Consider the following 18,672-nt stretch of genomic DNA (forward strand, 5'->3'; position numbering starts at 1 on the left):
ACAAGGGATTGGGGTCATATGCGCTTGTCATGGTAAAATAGACCTTACCAGATCAACTGTTGAGATCACTTTACATGCCCGTACTACTACCTACTTTCTTAATCTGAGGTCTTCTAACAGTTAACACAGGCCTTTGTCAAAACATGTGTACAAAGAGGTTTCCAAATTCTAATGCTCTACTTGAGTGGGGCCCCCGCCTCTAAATCAACGCGTTAACTTTGGAAAAAGTCTCAGCGAGCATAACTGCCTGTCCCACTTACCACCCACCTACTACAAAACCTAATTTCCGTCTCGGTTCTTCTGACTTGTTACTAGCCTAACTTGTTTGACCTAGGCGTTTTTATACTATAGTCCAAAAGTACATGTGGGGTCTACTTAAGAATCAATGGTCCAAACCATTAATTTCCAAGGTATTGCAATGGATGGGCCGTGGATCAAAACCCACCTCCATCGGACAATTCCAACCCACTAATTTGTAGATGCTTTCTTGATGAGTAAGGACCATTGCTTTTAAATTTTCTCACCATCCATTTAGAGGCCACAAATCAGAGGGTTGGAATCGTCCGATGGGGGTGGATTTTGATCCACGGCCCATCCATATCAAGGCCAAAGAAATCCATTGTCTTGTTCATTTGGAAAATATGAAATTGAAGATGGCCATGTTGTTTTCATACAGGTTGTAAACCAAATTAGACAAGCATCATCTTTGGACAAAATAATTGAAGAGCAAGCTATATAAAGGGTTAGCTTCTTCTCAAGCAAGCCCTGAATTTGGAACGAAATGGGTAGAGTGGAGAAGGGCTTCTTGGTTTTCACTTTGGCCTTGTTCATAGTAGCAACCAATGGAGTAGCTGCTAGGCCGTACTCCTCCCCACCTCCTCCTCCCATGTCACAACTTCCACATATATTAAAACCACCACCTTACTACAGAAACTCGCCCCCACCTCCTTCGCCCCCACCTCCACTGCCTCCATACCACTACAACTCACCCCCACTGCCTTCAACTACACCCCCTAAAGGCTACTAGCCATGTCAATAGCTCTTGGTGGTTTGATGATCTTTCTAATGAGTTAAGGGATATTATGGGCCCTGCTAGTGTTTCCTTTCGTCACATTAGAAGATCGGCCAATGGTGTGGAGGATAAGCTTGCTAGGAGCGGTGTTCATCAGGAGTCATTGGAAAAATATGTCTTCCTCCCTCGTTGAGCTATTCAATGAATTTTTTCTCTTTGTTTGTCTAGCTTTATCTTTTCTCTGTATCTCTATCTTGTTTTTTTGACCAACTGGGTCTTTTTAATATATTTCATCATTAAAAAAGGGAAATGATTTCTGTGCTCCAGTGTTTTGATAAACATGCGCTTCACTTGTTTGTCGTGTAGTATTTAAATGGATGTCAGAGGATATTACAGTTCTCAAAAAGCTCTTAATGCCCTTTAAATACTACACGACAAACAAGTGAGCGCATGTTTATCAAAACATTGGAGCGCTGAAATCATTTCCCTTAAAAAAAAACAACAACAACATAATTTCAAAACTCTTCTTCATCACTGTTGACTCGCCTGAGTTGACTCACTTTTACTTTGGCCGCATTCTTGACCTAGTCTGTGTTTTGCCCTCACGAGTTACGACCGCATCAACGCAGTACCAGATCTCGCCACGCTGGGTCGATAAAGATTTGCTTTGGCCGTGTTTTGGCCTGCGTCATGCGTTTTAAAACACTGTTCAACAAGGCTGTGCTTATGAGCAATTTAATGTTTTTTTTTCTACCTCAGAGGATATGCTTTCTTTTTTTTGTGTCTTAGTGGGTTCCAATGTTGTTAAAAAGTGTTTAAGTATAAATGATTGAATAATACCTCTTTAACAGCCGATCCTGGCCTTGCACTAATTACAACAAAAACATACTTTCTTGTGCGTCTCCTTGTCTTCCTTAACATAAGCTGTTTTGTTGCAAGACACATGTCTATTTGTCCCCATTGATCGGTTCTTCACACCAGTACAGATGCCCTGTTGATACCCATACCTTGGCCTTTTGGTCAATGCCAAGGTCTCACCTCTATTGTCATTGAGACCTCGGATATATACCTGCTTCATGATCGCTGCTCGATCTCTCTGAGCAGATCCCTTGCCAACCCCTCGGCCATGGATGTGATGAGAAGGTGAGAATGGGGAGGTGCTTTTGGGGGAACCGTTATTCAATAATGGCAATATGTATAATTGAGTGCCAATAATGGTTCACTTGGACTTGCAGAAGGCAAGAAGATGAAAAATCTACCCCCTAAGTTTCCTAAAGAAAACTTATTTTGTCGTCTTTATTAAATATAGCACCCCCCAAAATTGATATAAGACAGCCCTTCTGCTTTTCTCGCATTACCTTGTGAAGGAGCACACCCTATATTTGATATCCACACCATCATTTTCCTTCCAATCTTTCATTGTCTAAATAATTGGACTTGTCACTCTTGTTATATACCGTCGATGATAATTGTTGCCACCATTTTCTATTTGTCGCTTTCCTATCTTCTTTTTGTTTTCTCTCTAATTCTATATTTATTCAAATCCTAATTTCCTTTTTCTACCTTTAGCATTCTCAATGGATCCACTTTGGATTGGATCCAACTATGTCCTAGTTATGATCCATTCATATCTCTTATCGATTTGATTGGATTTGGAGTGTTCTTTTGGATCCTAGTTCCTTTGTCTCGGTCACAATCCATTTCAAATCAGACCGTCCATGACCATTTCAAATCAGACTGTCCATCGGAGTTTACTAGTAGGTCCTGCATACATTTTACACAATTAAATTTTTCATAAAAGGTTGAAGGAGAGCATCACTGATAGCTCCAAGGGTGACTCGATTGTTGAGAGATGAATGAAAAAATACTAAAGATAAGATTCACTTGATAAAATGCATATGACTTATTTTTACTGAAATAATATTTAAAGTTGTAAAAATTAGAGTGTATGTTCATAAAATAATGTAATAAATTAGATTTAGGACTGTCTCATGGGCATTTCTTAATTGCTTGGATCCGATGAGTAATAATTTCGGATCCTATGATAGGGTCCCGAAATGTCCATGGATCCTGGTAATGTGTCTAGATTCCTGTCCATTTAAGTTCAGATTTGGACCGTCCATTTGACCATCTGGGTCCATTGACACCCTTACTACTTTCTTCATCGATCCATTTCTGTTGAGATACCTCTTTGAGGTGCAAGCCTGACATAGAAGCTCTACTCAATTGAGGTGCCTGGGTTCCCTAAGGCACATGCATGAGAGAGCAGTTTTAAATTCCATGAGGATCGGCACCAAAAGCCGACCCATCAGCTCTTGAACTTTTGGCGTACTGCTTAGGTACCTAACACAGTACCCTTAAAATGTTGGACACGTTACTTTGTTACTCACAGAAGGTATGGGTTTATTTTGTGAAATGTAAATTATATGTTTTCAATATGTTCAGCCAATGGAAGAAAGAAGTTGAGAAGCGGATTGAAAAGTAGCTAAAATAATTTAGGTACGACAATGGAATGGAGCATGCAGAAGCGGGGGGGGGGGGGGGGGGGGGGGGGTGTTATAACGAAGGCATCACTTGACATTTCACTATAGTTACTCACAACAAACAAGGGTATGAATCAGAAGGGCGGCCAATGAGAAGGCTGATCTGTTAGCCAAGAGGGGTGTGAATAGTGACTCTTTACAATGGTTTGATTATCTTCCCCCTTGATCAGCCATGTCTTGTTCTGTTGATGTTGTGTATTTTCTGTTTCTGCTTTCTTATCTTGTAATATGTTCTATTGGGCTGTCCCACCTCGGGTTTCCCTTTCCATTCTAATATGATTCACCATTTCAAAAAAACAAACAAACAAGGGTATGAAACACATGAACAAGACTCTTTTGGAAAGGATAAGAAGCATGAAGTTCAATCCGGATCAGCAAACAGTTTCTATGTTGAAGCTGTAAGTACCACACGTTATATTGTTTACGTGACATCTACAAACAATTTGCTCCATTATCCTAGAAAATATTTGGACAAAGAAGACATATGACTATTTAATTAATTCTAGAATTTTTGTTATTTAACACAAGGGATGTTGTGTTTGATAGAAGACAGGCATTTGAACACTTGCACTGTAAATCAGTAAATGGCTTGCATTTTTGTCATTTCAAATCTAATTAATTTATTGGAATTTGCTAGCCAATTTCTCTGAAAGCCATTTAGTGGCTCACTTTTGAAGGAGAGAGAAGCCACACAGGCTTACTTTTTAGTATTTTGTCTTATTCGTTTAATTCATCTGAATTGGCTGTTCTCCCCTGCAAAAGTGACTTGAGAAATGGCTTTATGCAAAATTGCCTGGCAAATTCCCTTTTTTATTAGTATCTGATCTTATTGAAAAGTAATGATAGGGTCTACACAGTGAGTCAAGCACACCAGCTGAGGAGATAAGGTTTGCCATTGTTGAAGCCATCTCCCTGATTTAGTACCAAATCAACATCCCATTGAATTAGGGGAGCTTATAATTGTTCTTTAGTCGCATAGAGAGAAATGTATCTTCTTTTAATTTGTTTTGGTTTACACATTGATCTACATTTTAATGATGTGGACAATCCCACTTGTTGTCCCCTCTTTGATGGATTACAGTGGAGTGAGCGCGCATGACCATTGAGCCAGTGGCTTGCTTTTAATACGATTTTTTTTTTTTTTGAAGATGACAAAATTAAAAAGGATAAAAGGGGATTACAAATTTACAAGTGCACATCTGAAAACAGAAGATGCCCAAAATACAAAGAGTCCCTGCTAGCACCAAATTTGGCCAAGCAATCTGCTATATCTTTAGAACCCTAGGGGACTACTAAAGGAAAATGGCCATCTTAGGGGTTTTTATATGTTATCTACAGGTAGCTGTACATATAGTGGAGCCCATATTGCTCGAAGATCAAAACCATTCATTTGTTGGGCCCCAATGGAAATCGGTTGTGCTTCGAGAAATCTTTATGATAGGAAAGTCAGGATCATCCTGTGAAGATGATTCTAGAGGCACGACATTTTTATGTTGAGACTTAACAAATGATCAAAACCATTCATTTGTTTGGCCCCAATGGAAGTCGGTTGTGCGTCGAGAAATCTTTATGATAGGAAAGTCAGGATCATCCTGTGAAGATGATTCTAGAGGCACGACCTTTTTATGTTGAGACTTAACAAATGAATGGTTTGGATCTAACAAGGTCACCTCACTACACATTTTTTAAAAAAAAATAAAATACACGGAGCTACTCGTGAAGATCATATAATAAAAGCACATTACTGTTAGCCCTTGCTTGTTGCAGATTATGAGAATTGGTTTTGAGTCCAATACCAATTCTTAGCAAAATTAAGCATCTGGTGTATACCGTACAATCAATTTTGCTGGGATGTAGAATCGATTTCCAAAATTGATCTATGATATCAAACCAAATGCTCAATTTCACCAAGAATTAGTAATGGACTCAAAATCGATTCTCAAAATCCAAAACAAATGTGGCCTCAGCATGCATGTTACTTTAGTAAACAATGTAGCAATGATAGGATGTGATGACCTCATTGTTTCAAAGTCTAACGTTATGGGTTCCACCCTTGATTGAGCTGAACTTTCAATCATCAGATGCTGACATCGAATACTTACTTATTGGCTATTGCCAATTCCCCAGATTCAAAGTAAAAAAGTACATGTTTTTACATCCTAGGTTTAAATTACTGCCGTTATTTTTGGTCTTTACAGCGACAGTTCAGATGAATCAAAAGTGGTAGTAGCTAGCTGTACCTCATTTTTTAAGAGGAGAATTCCGAGCCGGTGGCATTTTTTTAATTACCTAAACTTGTTTTAAACGTTAAGAACTCTTATAGACGACTTGGGTCTTGGATATGGGCCTTTTGTTTCTTTCTTCATCTACTAGTAAAAGGCACGTGACGATGATACATGGTGTAAAAGGGAAAGATCTATTTCAAAAAAAAAAAGGAAAAGATATATTTGCTCCCACCCTCCTCTCCTATTCCAGCCACACCCTATTACTGTAATGAGAGTCAGGGGCAATGCCAGAAATTTTGCACAAGGGGGGCAAAAATTATACTAATTTTTTTTCTCCAAACAAATGAAAGTAATAATATAGTTAAAAAAAAAAAAAACCCTCTATATATTCCATCACCAGCGGCGTAAACATCACTTCGGCTAAAATGCCCTTGGCTATATATTTCAATCTTGCTCCGGAGAACAAAACATATTCAAGTGAGGAATGATAGAATGAAGTGCATCATACAAAAACCAGCTACAAGGGCGCCTCCATTGGTCCAATCTTAAGAAAGTGAGAAAGTGGATCACTTTCTTAAGATTGGACCAATGGGGGCGCCCTTGGAGCTTGGAGCTGGTTTTTGCAAGGGCGCCCTTCAGCCTATCATTCGTCAAAAAGTGGAATGTTAAATTCTCTTGCAAACCCCACTGGTGGAACGGGACCAATGTGCATTTATAACTTGTATAAGTCAAAGAACAATAAATGGATTTGGTGACATTCACCAATGGGACGCCCTTTCATCTGTTTTCTGCATTCGGTGACATTCACCAATAAAGGTATATTTGTTCTTTCCCAAAAAATTAAGGGGGGCAATTGCCCCCCTTCCCTTACAAGTGCCGTCGCCCCTGATGAGAGTAGTCATAAATACAGTAGAGCAGGGTGGCCCGGGGAAGAAGGGGACGTATATACCACTTTCCTATTGTAAAATAGGGAGACCGAACCCATCAAAACATGAGGTGTAAATGGGGTTTGGACGTGGAGATGGTGCTCCCCGCCCATGAGTGAAAAATGAGGACCCACCTAGGGGTGTAAACGAGCCGAGCCGAGCCGAGCTTGGCCAGGCTCGGCTCGGCTCGTTAAGGTCAAAGGTTAGGCTCGGGCTCGGCTCGGGCTCGAACTAGGCTCGGCTCGGCTCGGCTCGGTCAGGCTCGGCTTGGCTCGCGAGCCGTCGCGAGCCTTATCGAGCTTATCGAGCTTGGCTGGTTGCGTTATATTAAAAAGAAATTTGCTAGCAAACTTCTACTATTGTACTTCTCGGGCATGTGAACATCATTTTTGCAGAGATTCTCGCACATGCAAAAAGGCGGCTAGCAAAGCAAAAAAAAGAAAAAAAGTAATCATTACGAAAAAAAAAGTGAATAGCTGAATGTGTATAGTTTTAAATGAAAAATTACCGATTACAATTACTAAAAATTTACCAACAGAAGTTACGACGTTACGACAATTACGGAAATTACGGAAAAAAGTTATGACTTATGATAATTACTCCTCCAGCTGTTTCTACTTTATTATATTTATTACTATTATTTTATACGGTTTTTATTAACGAGCTTTAACGAGCCGAGCCGAGCCGAGCCCGGCCTAAATCGGGCTCGGCTCGTTAAGCTTAACGAGCCTGGCAAGCCGGCTCGGCTCGGCTCGGCTCGTTAAGGATTCGAGCCGAGCTCGAGCCGAGCTTTTTTCGAGCCGAGCTCGAGCGAGCTTCCGAGCCCGAGCCAAAATTGACACCCTTAGACCCACCCCATCAAAACTACGAGTAAAATGGAGGCCCTACCCTCTGGATGAGTTGGGTGGAGATGGTGGGCCCCACCTCTTCAAAACATCAGTTGTAAAATGGTGAGCCGCATCTATGCCGTGCATGTATAATGGTGGGCCGCACGCGGTCAAAACTTATAGGAAGTGGTATATTCGTCTCCTTTTCTTCCTTGGGACAGCTTCCTCTAGTGTATTTTTTTACCACTCTTTTACACTAAATGAGTAAATGGGGTAGCCCAGGAAAGGAAAGAGGGCGAACATATCATTTCAGTGCAAAATGTTGGGGCCCACCCATACTCTTCATGAGCTGACGAGCTGTCAAGCAAAGTGGTCGTTCAAAATCTAATTTATTCCTTGGAGTCTAGTCTTATCGAAAGGTAACATTGGTACCTAACAAACAAAAAAAAAAGGTAACATCGGGCCCACGCGGCGAGTCAAGCATGCTTGAAGCAGACAGCACGTTTGTTTTGTTGACGTATTATCCTTGATTTGGCACAATTCCACACGTTGCTACCACGACTCGCGCGAGTGATGTGCAAGTCGTCTATGGTACGTCTATTGCCCCGACAATCACGGTCATCTATTATATTCATTCAATCACCCGCTTCCAAATAAAAACAAACAGCATACGCATTGGACGTACGATTATGATCATCCGATCACATCGATTTTGAGGCATGGCCCATCCATTGTTGCCCCAACAAATCCATGTCCTATTGAATTAGGGGTGCCCCTCTTTGGTGGGCAATCCTACTTGTGGGCCCCTCTTTGGTGGATTACAGTGGAGTGATCACCAGCATTGATCAGCCAAGGGGATACCTTTTCTTCTTCAGAAGAAGAAGATGATGAAAATAATTGGGAGAAAATGAGATTACAAGTGGACATTTAAAGGAAGAAGATGCCTCTCTCTAATAGCACCAGAGTAAAGGACAAAGGATCTATCTCTAAGTATGGTCTAAAGCCAATTCATGTAATTTTAATAGGGTGACTATGCCCCGTTTGGATTGCAAGAAAAAACATTTCTGGCAAAAAAAAAAATATTTATTTTCCAGATTGAGGGAAATGATTTGATCATGGCTAATCTAGAGGTATATTATCATAAATTCATGGTCCCTCGAGATAAAATTAACTTGAATTGCATTTATTCAAGTTATCTTTTTCATAAAATTGGGGAAAGTGTTTTCCTTTCTAAACATTTTCATAAAATTCCTGCAATCCAATCAAGGTCATTGTAAATTACATAGCCAATGATAGGATGTGACTTCATTTTTACAAAGTCTAACGTTAGGGTTCCCACCTTTGGTTGGGCTAAACTCTCTATTGAATATGTCATGCTTTAGATCTCTTATAACCAATAATTCACGTCAGTAATGTATATAATTCTTACTGTAGGATATGTCCGGTCAAAAGTTACCTATAGACAACTACCCATATTCAACGTAAAAAAAGTACATAATTTTACGTCCTAGGTTTACATGTCTGCCGTTATTTTTGGTCTTTAGAAGATAAAAATTAGAAAGCAAGGCCTATCGATGAGACTGCTCAGATGAATCAAAAGTAAGTCGTAGTAGGTATGCCTCATTATTCTAAAGCATTGCCTGCCGGTGACATTTTTAACAAACTTCTTTTGAACTTTAGTAATTCTAATAGACAAGTTGAATATAGACCCTAGAGAGAGAGAGAGTATCTAGGTTTGGTGTGCAACTCATGGTAGATTTTTTCTTCTTTTCCTTCTTCAATCATTATTGTAAAACTCTAAAGATTTTTGTATTAGTAAAACCTCTTCTAGATTAACTCATTGTCCGTTTTTTTTTTTCAAAAATGCATAATGTCTATTCTTGTCTGCTCGTTAAAGTTTATTTTTAAAAGAATATGCTTGATTAATTTTGTAGTAGCTGTAAGATTCCACATCGGAAAGGGAGAGAAAGTTTTAGGACTATATGTAAACCCTCATTCTCCATGTGTAGATGTGTTTTTAACATCTTCAAAGGGTGGGCCCCGCAGAGTGGAACATACATGATTAGTGCTGCTGGAGAACAAAATCGGAGAGGGAAGGAAAACCCAGAACCGGACAATGTTTACACATTGGGGTCAGGGTCTAACAAAGTGGTATCAGAGCTGTACCTCCAGCAGTACGGTGCGCCAGTGAGGATGTGGGGCCCTAAGGGGATGGATTGTAAGATCCCACATCGGAAAGGGAGAGAAAGTTCATCGGTATATATGGGAACTATCCTCCCTGTGTTGACGTGTTTGCAGCATCTCAAAGGGATGGGCTCCGTGCGGGCACAGTTAGTGCTGCTGGAAAACAAAACCAGGGAGGGTGGGAAAACCCCGAACCGGACAATATTTACACAGGGTCGGGGCGTGACATGAACACTCATCTTATTTCGATGTCATACAGTACAGTTACTATTTGGGTTATTGAGTCGGGTTTTATGCTTTTTTTTTTCCTTAAATCCAACCTGGCTTGAGATTGATTCAGACTTTTCAACTAGAAAAGCTACCCAACTCAAGACCGATGATTTCTTTTTGTTTTTTTTTTTAAATGGTGATATTTATTAAAAAAACACATTACTGAGAGAGTCAAGGCAATCACAAGAAAAATGAAAAGAGAGAATACGTGCAACCAAACCAACAAAACTCAAGGAGGAAGAAAATAAAAAATCTCAAAACCCGATCTCGATGCTCCCCGTGCAAGCCGATCCGCCTCTTCATTTGCTAATCTCCTGACATGGACGAATAGGACCAAGTGACGTTCCACGCGATTTCATCGACCATCTAATAACATTGAGGGAGTCTCTGTTCCCAATGAGGCTGTCCAAGTCTGTACTCGCACCAATCTGATACCTTGAAGAGCCGCCCTAATTTCTGCCTCGTTAGAGTCTTTAATGTTGATCAGCCCAGAGAAGGCCCACTTGGTTGAGCTGCTATCATCTATGAGGATTCCTATGATGCCCACCAGTCCAGGGTTACCCAAACTAGAGCCGTCGAAATTTAGCTTTAACCTACTGGGATCAGAGGGGTTCCACCTTAGTGTGACTACCTCCTCATAGTCCCTATTGTAGCAAATCTCCTTCTAGCAACATCTGATGTCAGTAGCCGAGCATAAGCTAAAACTAGGAAGAACTCTAGCACAAGAAATGACCAAAGAGAGAATCTTTGCATAGGAAGAGAATGCACCTCTAACAACATTCTAGAACAGGCGGGCATTTTTCTCTTTCCAGAGCACCCATATAAAGGGTAATAGAACGAGCTTCCATAAGATCATTCCCTCACTAGGCCATGGCACTGTTGAGGAGATCCATGACATGAGCAAAAAAAACCCACACAATCCCGAACAAATCTAGAACTTTGGCCAATACCTCTCTAGCATACCTGCAATGAATAACAAGCGGTCCACTAACTCCCCGCCCTCACACAAAGGGCACAATGACTGACTACATGGCAATGGTGGAGATGGTCTCATAGTCTGGATCCTAAACTGATCTAGAGTATTATTGGGTCAGGTCAATGTGTGTTGGATAAAACCTGGACCAAGTTGCAACCCTACTGAAGAGTATTTAGTAAAGTGGAGTGCAATTATTAAAACAAGATGGCCCTTCCTCTGTACTTTGGTTAGATTTCCCCTCCTTCACACATCCAAAATGAACGGTTGTGATCCTATACACACCCGGAATACCAAAGTAGGTAATCTGAGAAGTGCATCACCCGTCCTTAGTAAAATAGGAAAAAAAAACTGGAAAAATACATGAACGGTTTAGATCATCCTGTGAGGTGGGCCCCACTGTCTTTCATAAAATATTGGTCTTCACGTGCACTCACCATATAAAATCTCTTGCAATAGACTAGTCAGAGGAATCTTAAAATTTGAATAAGGTACCTGCCGCCTCCCATCTCTCTTTCTGTGTTAATACATGAGTAAGTCGTCACTACTGCCTCCAAACTACACGTTCGATGTTATACATAGTCGTTCACGTTAAAACGCGTTTGCTTTGGAAGTATTCTCAGCCTGACTGCAAACTCCTAATTTCCGTCTTGGTTCTTCTGACTTGTTCTTTGCCTAACTTATTTGACAAAAGGGTTCTTATACTATGGATGCTCATTTTTTTCCTTACATGTAGGGGCCACTTAATCAATGATCTAAACCATTGATTTCCTCAGCCTTGCAATGGATGGACCATGGATCCAAACCGACCATGTTTAGACAATCCTATAATTTTCTAACCTTCCATTAGAGCCCACAGATTGGAGGGTTAGAATCATCAAACAAGGGTGGTTTTGATCCACGTCCCATCTAGCAAGGCTTTGGAAACCAATGTTTTGGCTGATTGAGCAAGTTGTCCCATTTTCATATCCCTAAACGAAGACAAGACAAAAGTAGTGATAGTAAAATAATAAAAATTCTGAGGAGATAATGGGAACTCAGTATCAGATCTTGGAAAAAATGGAGTTGAAGAAGATGGCCAGGTTGTTTTCATACAGGCTGTAAACCTAAATAAAGAAACATTATCTGTGGACAAAATAATTGAAGGGCAAGTTATATAAAGGGTTAGCCCCTTCTCACTCAAGCCATGAACTTAGCACAACATGGGTAGTCTAGTGAAGGGTTTGCAATGGCATCACTTGCTTTTCATGGTGGCCTTGTGCATAGTAGCAACCAATGTAGGAGCTGATAAGCCTTACAGATACTCTTCACCACCACCACGTTACTACTACAAATCACCACCACCACCACCACCAAAATACTACTATAAGTCACCACCTCCCCCATCATATTCACCTCCACCGCCACCAAAATACGTCTATAAGTCTCCTCCACCCCCATCTCCATCTCCACCTCCTCCATACATTTACAAATCACCACCTCCCCCATCACCATCGCCCCCACCTCCATACATTTACAAATCACCACCTCCCCCTTCGCCGTCACCCCCACCCCCATATATTTACAAGTCACCACCCCCACCTTCACCATCACCACCACCTCCATACATTTACAAGTCACCACCCCCACCTTCACCATCACCTCCACCTCCATACATTTACAAGTCACCACCCCCGCCCTCACCCTCACCTCCACCTCCGTACGTTTATAAGTCACCACCTCCTCCTTCACCATCTCCGCCACCCCCATACGTTTATAAGTCACCACCTCCTCCTTCACCATCTCCGCCACCCCCATACGTTTATAAGTCACCACCCCCGCCTTCACCATCACCTCCACCTCCATACATCTACAAATCACCACCTCCTCCTTCACCATCCCCACCACCTCCATACATCTACAAATCACCACCTCCTCCTTCTCCGTCGCCTCCACCTCCATACCACTATAAATCTCCCCCTCCCCCTTCTCCATCTCCCCCTCCTCACTACTATTATGCTTCACCCCCGCCTCCCAAAGGCTACTAGCCATGTCAATGGCTTTATTATATTTCCCTAAGTCTATTTCAGATAAATGCGCACTCTTTTGTTTATGTTGCAGGATGTAGAAGAGGCATGCGAATAACCCGACATCTAGGAGTTGGTGGTTGTCTTCTTATCTTAGCAAGCTATCATCAGTCATATGTTTTTCACAGACACGAAGTGGTGGATGTGAGAATTCAAAAAGACCATGCTCTGTAGCAATTTATTTCTTATGTTTTCTTCTGTTTATGTCGTGAGTGTATTCCAATATTCATAATAAATAATAATAAGTGCATTTGAGAATAAGATAACTTGTGATGGGACATTTCTCTCTACAAAGATTTGGATATGATACAAAACAGATTAAGGAATACAAAGTATACAACATGTTTGACTTAGACAGTGGGAATTATAATATAAGAAGTGGGTTGCTAGCAGGGAGTTCTCCACCGGGCCCAATATCCCAACAAAATCACAAAAACTCGTCAAAAGGCCAAAATAATCGATTATTGTCACCCCTTCTTTATTTTCAGTACGCTAATTTTACAAATAATTTGTCAATTCCTCTTATATTTTATTTGAATTTCTTCTTAAATACTCAAAAATAATAATGGAAGACGCATTATATTATAGTGTACCTAAAATTAAACTTACGTAATGTTAATGGATAGAATTTGGGCACGACAGTTGGATCCGAACTGTCGGATCCATATCTTAAGGTATGAAATTATTATTTTGGCGACCCGATGTAGCCACAAAATCCTATTGGGTGTCCGTTATCCGAATTGCAGGTGCTAATGTATGAAAATATGCATCATATTTTTGTTCATTTATGCCTGTTCATGATGGATGTTTCTGTACTATTTAAAATATCCCTATTCAGAAGGACAAACAGCATTTTATTTACCCACCTTTTGTTTCGACGACAATTTTCTCACATAATTCTAACAAGTAGGACCTAGGTCTTATTCGAAACAAAAAGTAGGGTAAGAAAAAAAATTCCCCAGAACCATTTGACACCCTTACTATTTTCCATAATTTTCTTTTCCCTAGAACGATCCAAATAACACTTGGGCCCTGTTAGTTTTGGATTTTGAGAACCGATTGTGATCCAAAAACTGATTATTGGACTCAAAATTAAGATCCCGTTCGTTTTGGATTTTGATAATAGATTTGTGAGTCCAATACTGATTATTGGGATGCAAGTTTATGTTTAATTTTGAGTCCAATATTGATTATTGGAACACAAATTTATGTTTCATTTTGAGTCCAATAATCAGTTTTGGACTCACAATTGGTTCTCAAAATCCAAAACATAATTTTGAGTCCAATAATCAGTTTTGCACTCACAATCAGTTCAAATTCCGAAACAAAATTTGAGGCTAATGATCAGTTATGGACTCACAATCGATTCTCAAAATCCAAAATGAACAGGGCCTTGGCAGGCTATCATCGATTCTATTGTTCAAAGGAGTTAACAAATTCATTCCACTAATCAAATTATTGCTAAATATTTTACTTCATCATAGGATTGTTTTGTTCTCTTTCTGTGTCAACGTGTCCTATTATTGTAAAAAGAGAAAATATTAGATCATTTGGGAATGAGAACAGCTTTTTGTTAGAATGTATGAGATATTGTGAGATCAAATCTGATATCACAAAATCCCAAATATTCTAACAAGGGACTGAGTGAGGATAGGTCAAGGAAAGCCTAAACAATCAGGAAACAAAAAAACTATACTCAGAATATGATATACTTTTTCCTGATTTTTAGCCACTTCTCACCATCATCTCAGTCTTGCCCTCTCCAATCTCTCTCCTTCTCCCACGCGCCCTAACCATCTCTAACCGCTTGGAGACACTAATTTATCATGGAAAAAAAAGGCTCCAGAGCTCTAACTATAGCCCTTTTGATAATTGAAGTGAAAGAACATCATGTAGAAGAGCTCTGAGCTCTTTTTACATTTTTCCATGTGACTGAGGGCTTGATACCCCTACAGTTTGTATGTGTGCTTTATTTTATGATGTTTCATCTTTGCCACTACACTCTATATGTCAGATGGTATTAGAGCGTCGATTTGTTCTTTAAATTAGTGGAGGGAGGTTGTAGGCGTGACCGCGTGAGTGAGCCATTGTTCACATAAGCCCTCCTCAAAAGAGTGATATCAGAGATGCCAAAGCTGATGATTTAAGAATATATATGTGTTTTAGGTTTTAACAACGAGCGAAACATCTCGAGGTTTTGTCGAGTCAAATACAAACTTGTTCGAGTTGACTCGACTAGCTTGGAAAACAATTTAATATGACCTTTGCACATAAAAAGTGAAAAAAATTGACAACAACCTTTAGACAAGTTTTGATTATTGAATATAAATTTCGCCATAAAAGAGGGTTTGGACATATCTCTCCCTCATGATCTAGGGTGCGACACCTCTATGTTTTTTGGAACTGATCGAAAAGTTAACACAAGATTAAACATAAAAACTGCAGTGGTGTCAAGCCTTAGGTCATGAAGGAAATGAATGTTGAAACCCTCTAATGCATGAGTTTTCACTAATCAAAAGTTGTCTAAAACATTCTTATATTAGAAAGCAGCCACTAATAAAATTTGATTTCCTAAATCTAATAAAACTTAATAAATTTAGATTTCCTAAATTTACTAAAACTAGTTTCTTAAATACAATTAATTACTTATAAAAGGGATTTTTTTCTAGAAAACCCAACCTACTGATCTAAAATAAACTATCTTACAACAACCTATCTCATAACCAAAAGTGATAGAATTAGGGATTTCACTAAATCTTGGATAAATTACAAAGAGTCAGTGCTTGTATAAAGCACTTACATGATAAACATAGAATGAAATCAAGATAACTATGGAAGAGATAAGAATAAAAGATCTTATTCTAACCTGATTTCTAATCTAATCTTGTTGCCTATTCCTATTTAGGTTACCTCTTTTAAACAAACTTGCCTAATCTAACACCAAGATGATCCAACGGTGAATCTTAACCCAATCCAACAGTAAGATCTCACATCTGTAACAAAAAGTAGTTATTTTAGAACCCATGACAAACACAAATTACTTTTGGAAGTTCTTTTGGAGGCCCTTTTGGTGAACAATGATCACCACCTCACAATTAGTGTTAAAAAGTAGTTAAGAAATTTACATAAATGTGTAAGATCCCTATAAATTAAAAGGAAAATGTGCCCAAGTTTTTATCGAGACAATACTCATTTGAGTTCACTCGACTCTACCTACTTTCAAATCTAGTGGAGTTTTAGAGTTTTTGAACTCAAGTCAATGCCCAATTTTGAATTTCAAATCCCATATTTCCAACTCTCATACATTTGTTTCACCTAGCATCTTTTAGTATTTACTTCACACCTCCCATGTATTTAGGGATTTGAGAGGGATTTCAATAGTTTCCTGAATACAACCAAAGAAATGTGCAAGAGCATACCGAACTATAAGAATATAAGTGAACCAAAATAAAACACACTTATAACAAATTTGAGTTCATATAAGTGAACTAAAGAAGCCCACCTATAACTATTTGGGTTCGTATAATAGTATGGAAGGTAAAACTAGGTCAATACTATAGTCGGAGAGGTTTCACCTCCTCCCCCTTACCCCACTAGACCTTATTTTCCCCACCTATTAAGGGATCTGTCTTAGTGTGTTAGCGGTAGCTTAGGGAAGCTAATTATAGTTAAAACATGGTGTTCTTCACCCTTCTAAATATCTACAATCTGGTCATGATATTCATCACATTCAGATGTGGATGATATGTATTTTGGGACCCACTGACAAACAAGGTCCGGATCTTGTAAATGTTTTAGCTCGAATGCCAGAACAGATGGAAGAGAATCCAAGTGTGGGCTCTTGACTTCCCTTACATCAAAATGTTAAAGAGAAGGTACTAAAAGTCCCAAGCAAGATCCTTGACTTAAGACCTGCAATTTTTTTTAAAAAAAATTGCATGACAGACTTCAATGCTTACCAAGTGGTCATAAAAAGCGGTTGGATTCTACTTACCAAATGTCATTCATGCAATGTACCCCACTTACTCATAAACCCTTATTATACAATAATACTGGCGTCTTTGTTCCAGCTAGACTTTTCCCTTTCTTTACCTAACAAATCAAAGAGAAGAACCAAGCCTTTGTGGGAACCCACTGTCATAAATTCGAAAGAAAAATGGGTAGAAGAGTATTATATTGGTTTGTGAACAGGTTTAACTCTATGTACAATTATTGAAGGGTTTGCTATATAAAGGGTTGGCACCTTCCCATGAAACTCACAAGCAAGTTTCAGGACAATTAGTACCTGAATTGCATTACATTTTGGGGTGATTGGCTTTGCCAGATGGGGAGTCTGGACATGGCAGCGCGCATAGTTCTTGCTTTGGCACTTTGCTTGTTAGCCACCAATGTCGGAGAGGCTAAACCTTACTCTTACTCTTCTCCTCCACCACCTTACCACTACAAGTCCCCACCACCGCCTCCCCCATCACCATCCCCACCACCTCCTTACATTTACAAATCACCACCTCCCCCTTCGCCGTCACCTCCACCACCATACATTTACAAATCACAACCTCCCCCGTCTCCGTCCCCACCACCTCCGTACATTTACAAATCACCACCTCCCCCATCTCCGTCCCCTCCACCTCCATACATTTATAAATCACCACCTCCTCCTTCTCCGTCCCCGCCACCTCCATACATTTACAAATCACCACCTCCCCCATCTCCGTCTCCTCCGCCTCCATACATTTACAAATCGCCACCTCCTCCTTCACCATCACCTCCCCCTCCATACATTTATAAGTCACCACCCCCACCTTCACCATCTCCTCCACCCCCGTATGTTTACAAATCACCACCTCCACCTTCACCATCACCTCCTCCTCCATACATCTACAAATCACCACCTCCTCCCACTAAGTCGCCTCCTCCTCCATACATTTACAAATCACCACCTCCACCATCACCATCCCCACCACCTCCATACTACTACAAATCCCCACCCCCACCGTCTCCATCTCCGCCTCCTCCATACTATTATAAATCTCCCCCACCACCTTCTCCATCTCCACCTCCTCGCTACTATTACACTTCACCCCCACCTCCCAGAGGCTACTAGCCATCTCAATGGCTCTATTATATAAGTCAAATGCACACTCTTTTGTTTCTATTGCAGAATGTAGAAGAGGTATCCGAATAACACAACATCCTGGAGTTGGAGGTCGGCTTCTTAACCAGCTTTCATCGATCCTTTTTTCACAGACACAAAGTGGTGGATGTGAGAATTCAAAAAAGCCATGCTTTGTAGAAATTTATTACTCTGTTAACTCCTCGGAGGATGTTTTTCCCTTTTCGTGTTTTAGTGTATTTCAATATTCATAAAAAAATAATAATAAGTGCATTTGAGAATAAGATAAATTCTGATGGGACATTTCTTCGTACAAAGATTTGGATACGATAATACAACTCGTTGACTTAGGTAGAGGGAATAATATAAGAGGGGTTAAGTTGAATGTGTCACAAACCACAGGGGTCTAAGTGGGCTCAAACCCCATACCCGAATCCAAACACTACCTGTAACACAGTGGGCCCACATTGATTGGATGATCCAAAGCGTTCATTTGATGGGCCCTGACATAGGTAGGGTGTGCCCAAAAAATT

The 18,672-nt window shown here is 40.0% G+C and overlaps 1 protein-coding gene and 1 long non-coding RNA gene across 2 annotated transcripts; one reads left to right on the plus strand and one right to left on the minus strand.

Moving 5' to 3' along the window:
- Positions 1 to 960: 960 nt before the first annotated feature.
- LOC143860536 (uncharacterized) lies at positions 961 to 2,418 on the minus strand. Its single transcript, XR_013239747.1, has 2 exons — positions 1,853 to 2,418; positions 961 to 1,695 (listed from the first exon to the last, which is right to left on the minus strand). It is a non-coding gene; the product is annotated as an uncharacterized LOC143860536 (long non-coding RNA).
- A 9,743-nt stretch (positions 2,419 to 12,161) lies between these two features.
- Positions 12,162 to 18,417, plus strand: LOC143849335 (uncharacterized). The gene is made up of 2 exons (XM_077358333.1): positions 12,162 to 12,923; positions 17,431 to 18,417. Exons 1-2 carry the CDS (start codon positions 12,163 to 12,165, stop codon positions 18,128 to 18,130), a joined length of 1,461 nt encoding a protein of 486 aa, XP_077214448.1. The 5' UTR covers position 12,162; the 3' UTR covers positions 18,131 to 18,417.
- The last annotated feature ends 255 nt before the right edge of the window (positions 18,418 to 18,672 follow it).

The sequence above is a fragment of the Tasmannia lanceolata genome, unplaced genomic scaffold, assembly GCF_043159265.1.
Source record: "Tasmannia lanceolata isolate RefF3 unplaced genomic scaffold, GAP_Taslan_0.1 ptg000003l, whole genome shotgun sequence".
Taxonomy (NCBI): Eukaryota; Viridiplantae; Streptophyta; class Magnoliopsida; order Canellales; family Winteraceae; genus Tasmannia; species Tasmannia lanceolata.

Coding starts and splice junctions, on each gene's coding strand:
- LOC143849335 (XM_077358333.1), top strand. CDS start 12,163: ATGGGTAGTCTAGTGAAGGGTTTGCAATGGCATCACTTGCTTTTCATG. Junction 12,924..17,430: donor CACTATAAATCTCCCCCTCC/CCCTTCTCCATC, acceptor CGGAGAGGCTAA/ACCTTACTCTTACTCTTCTC.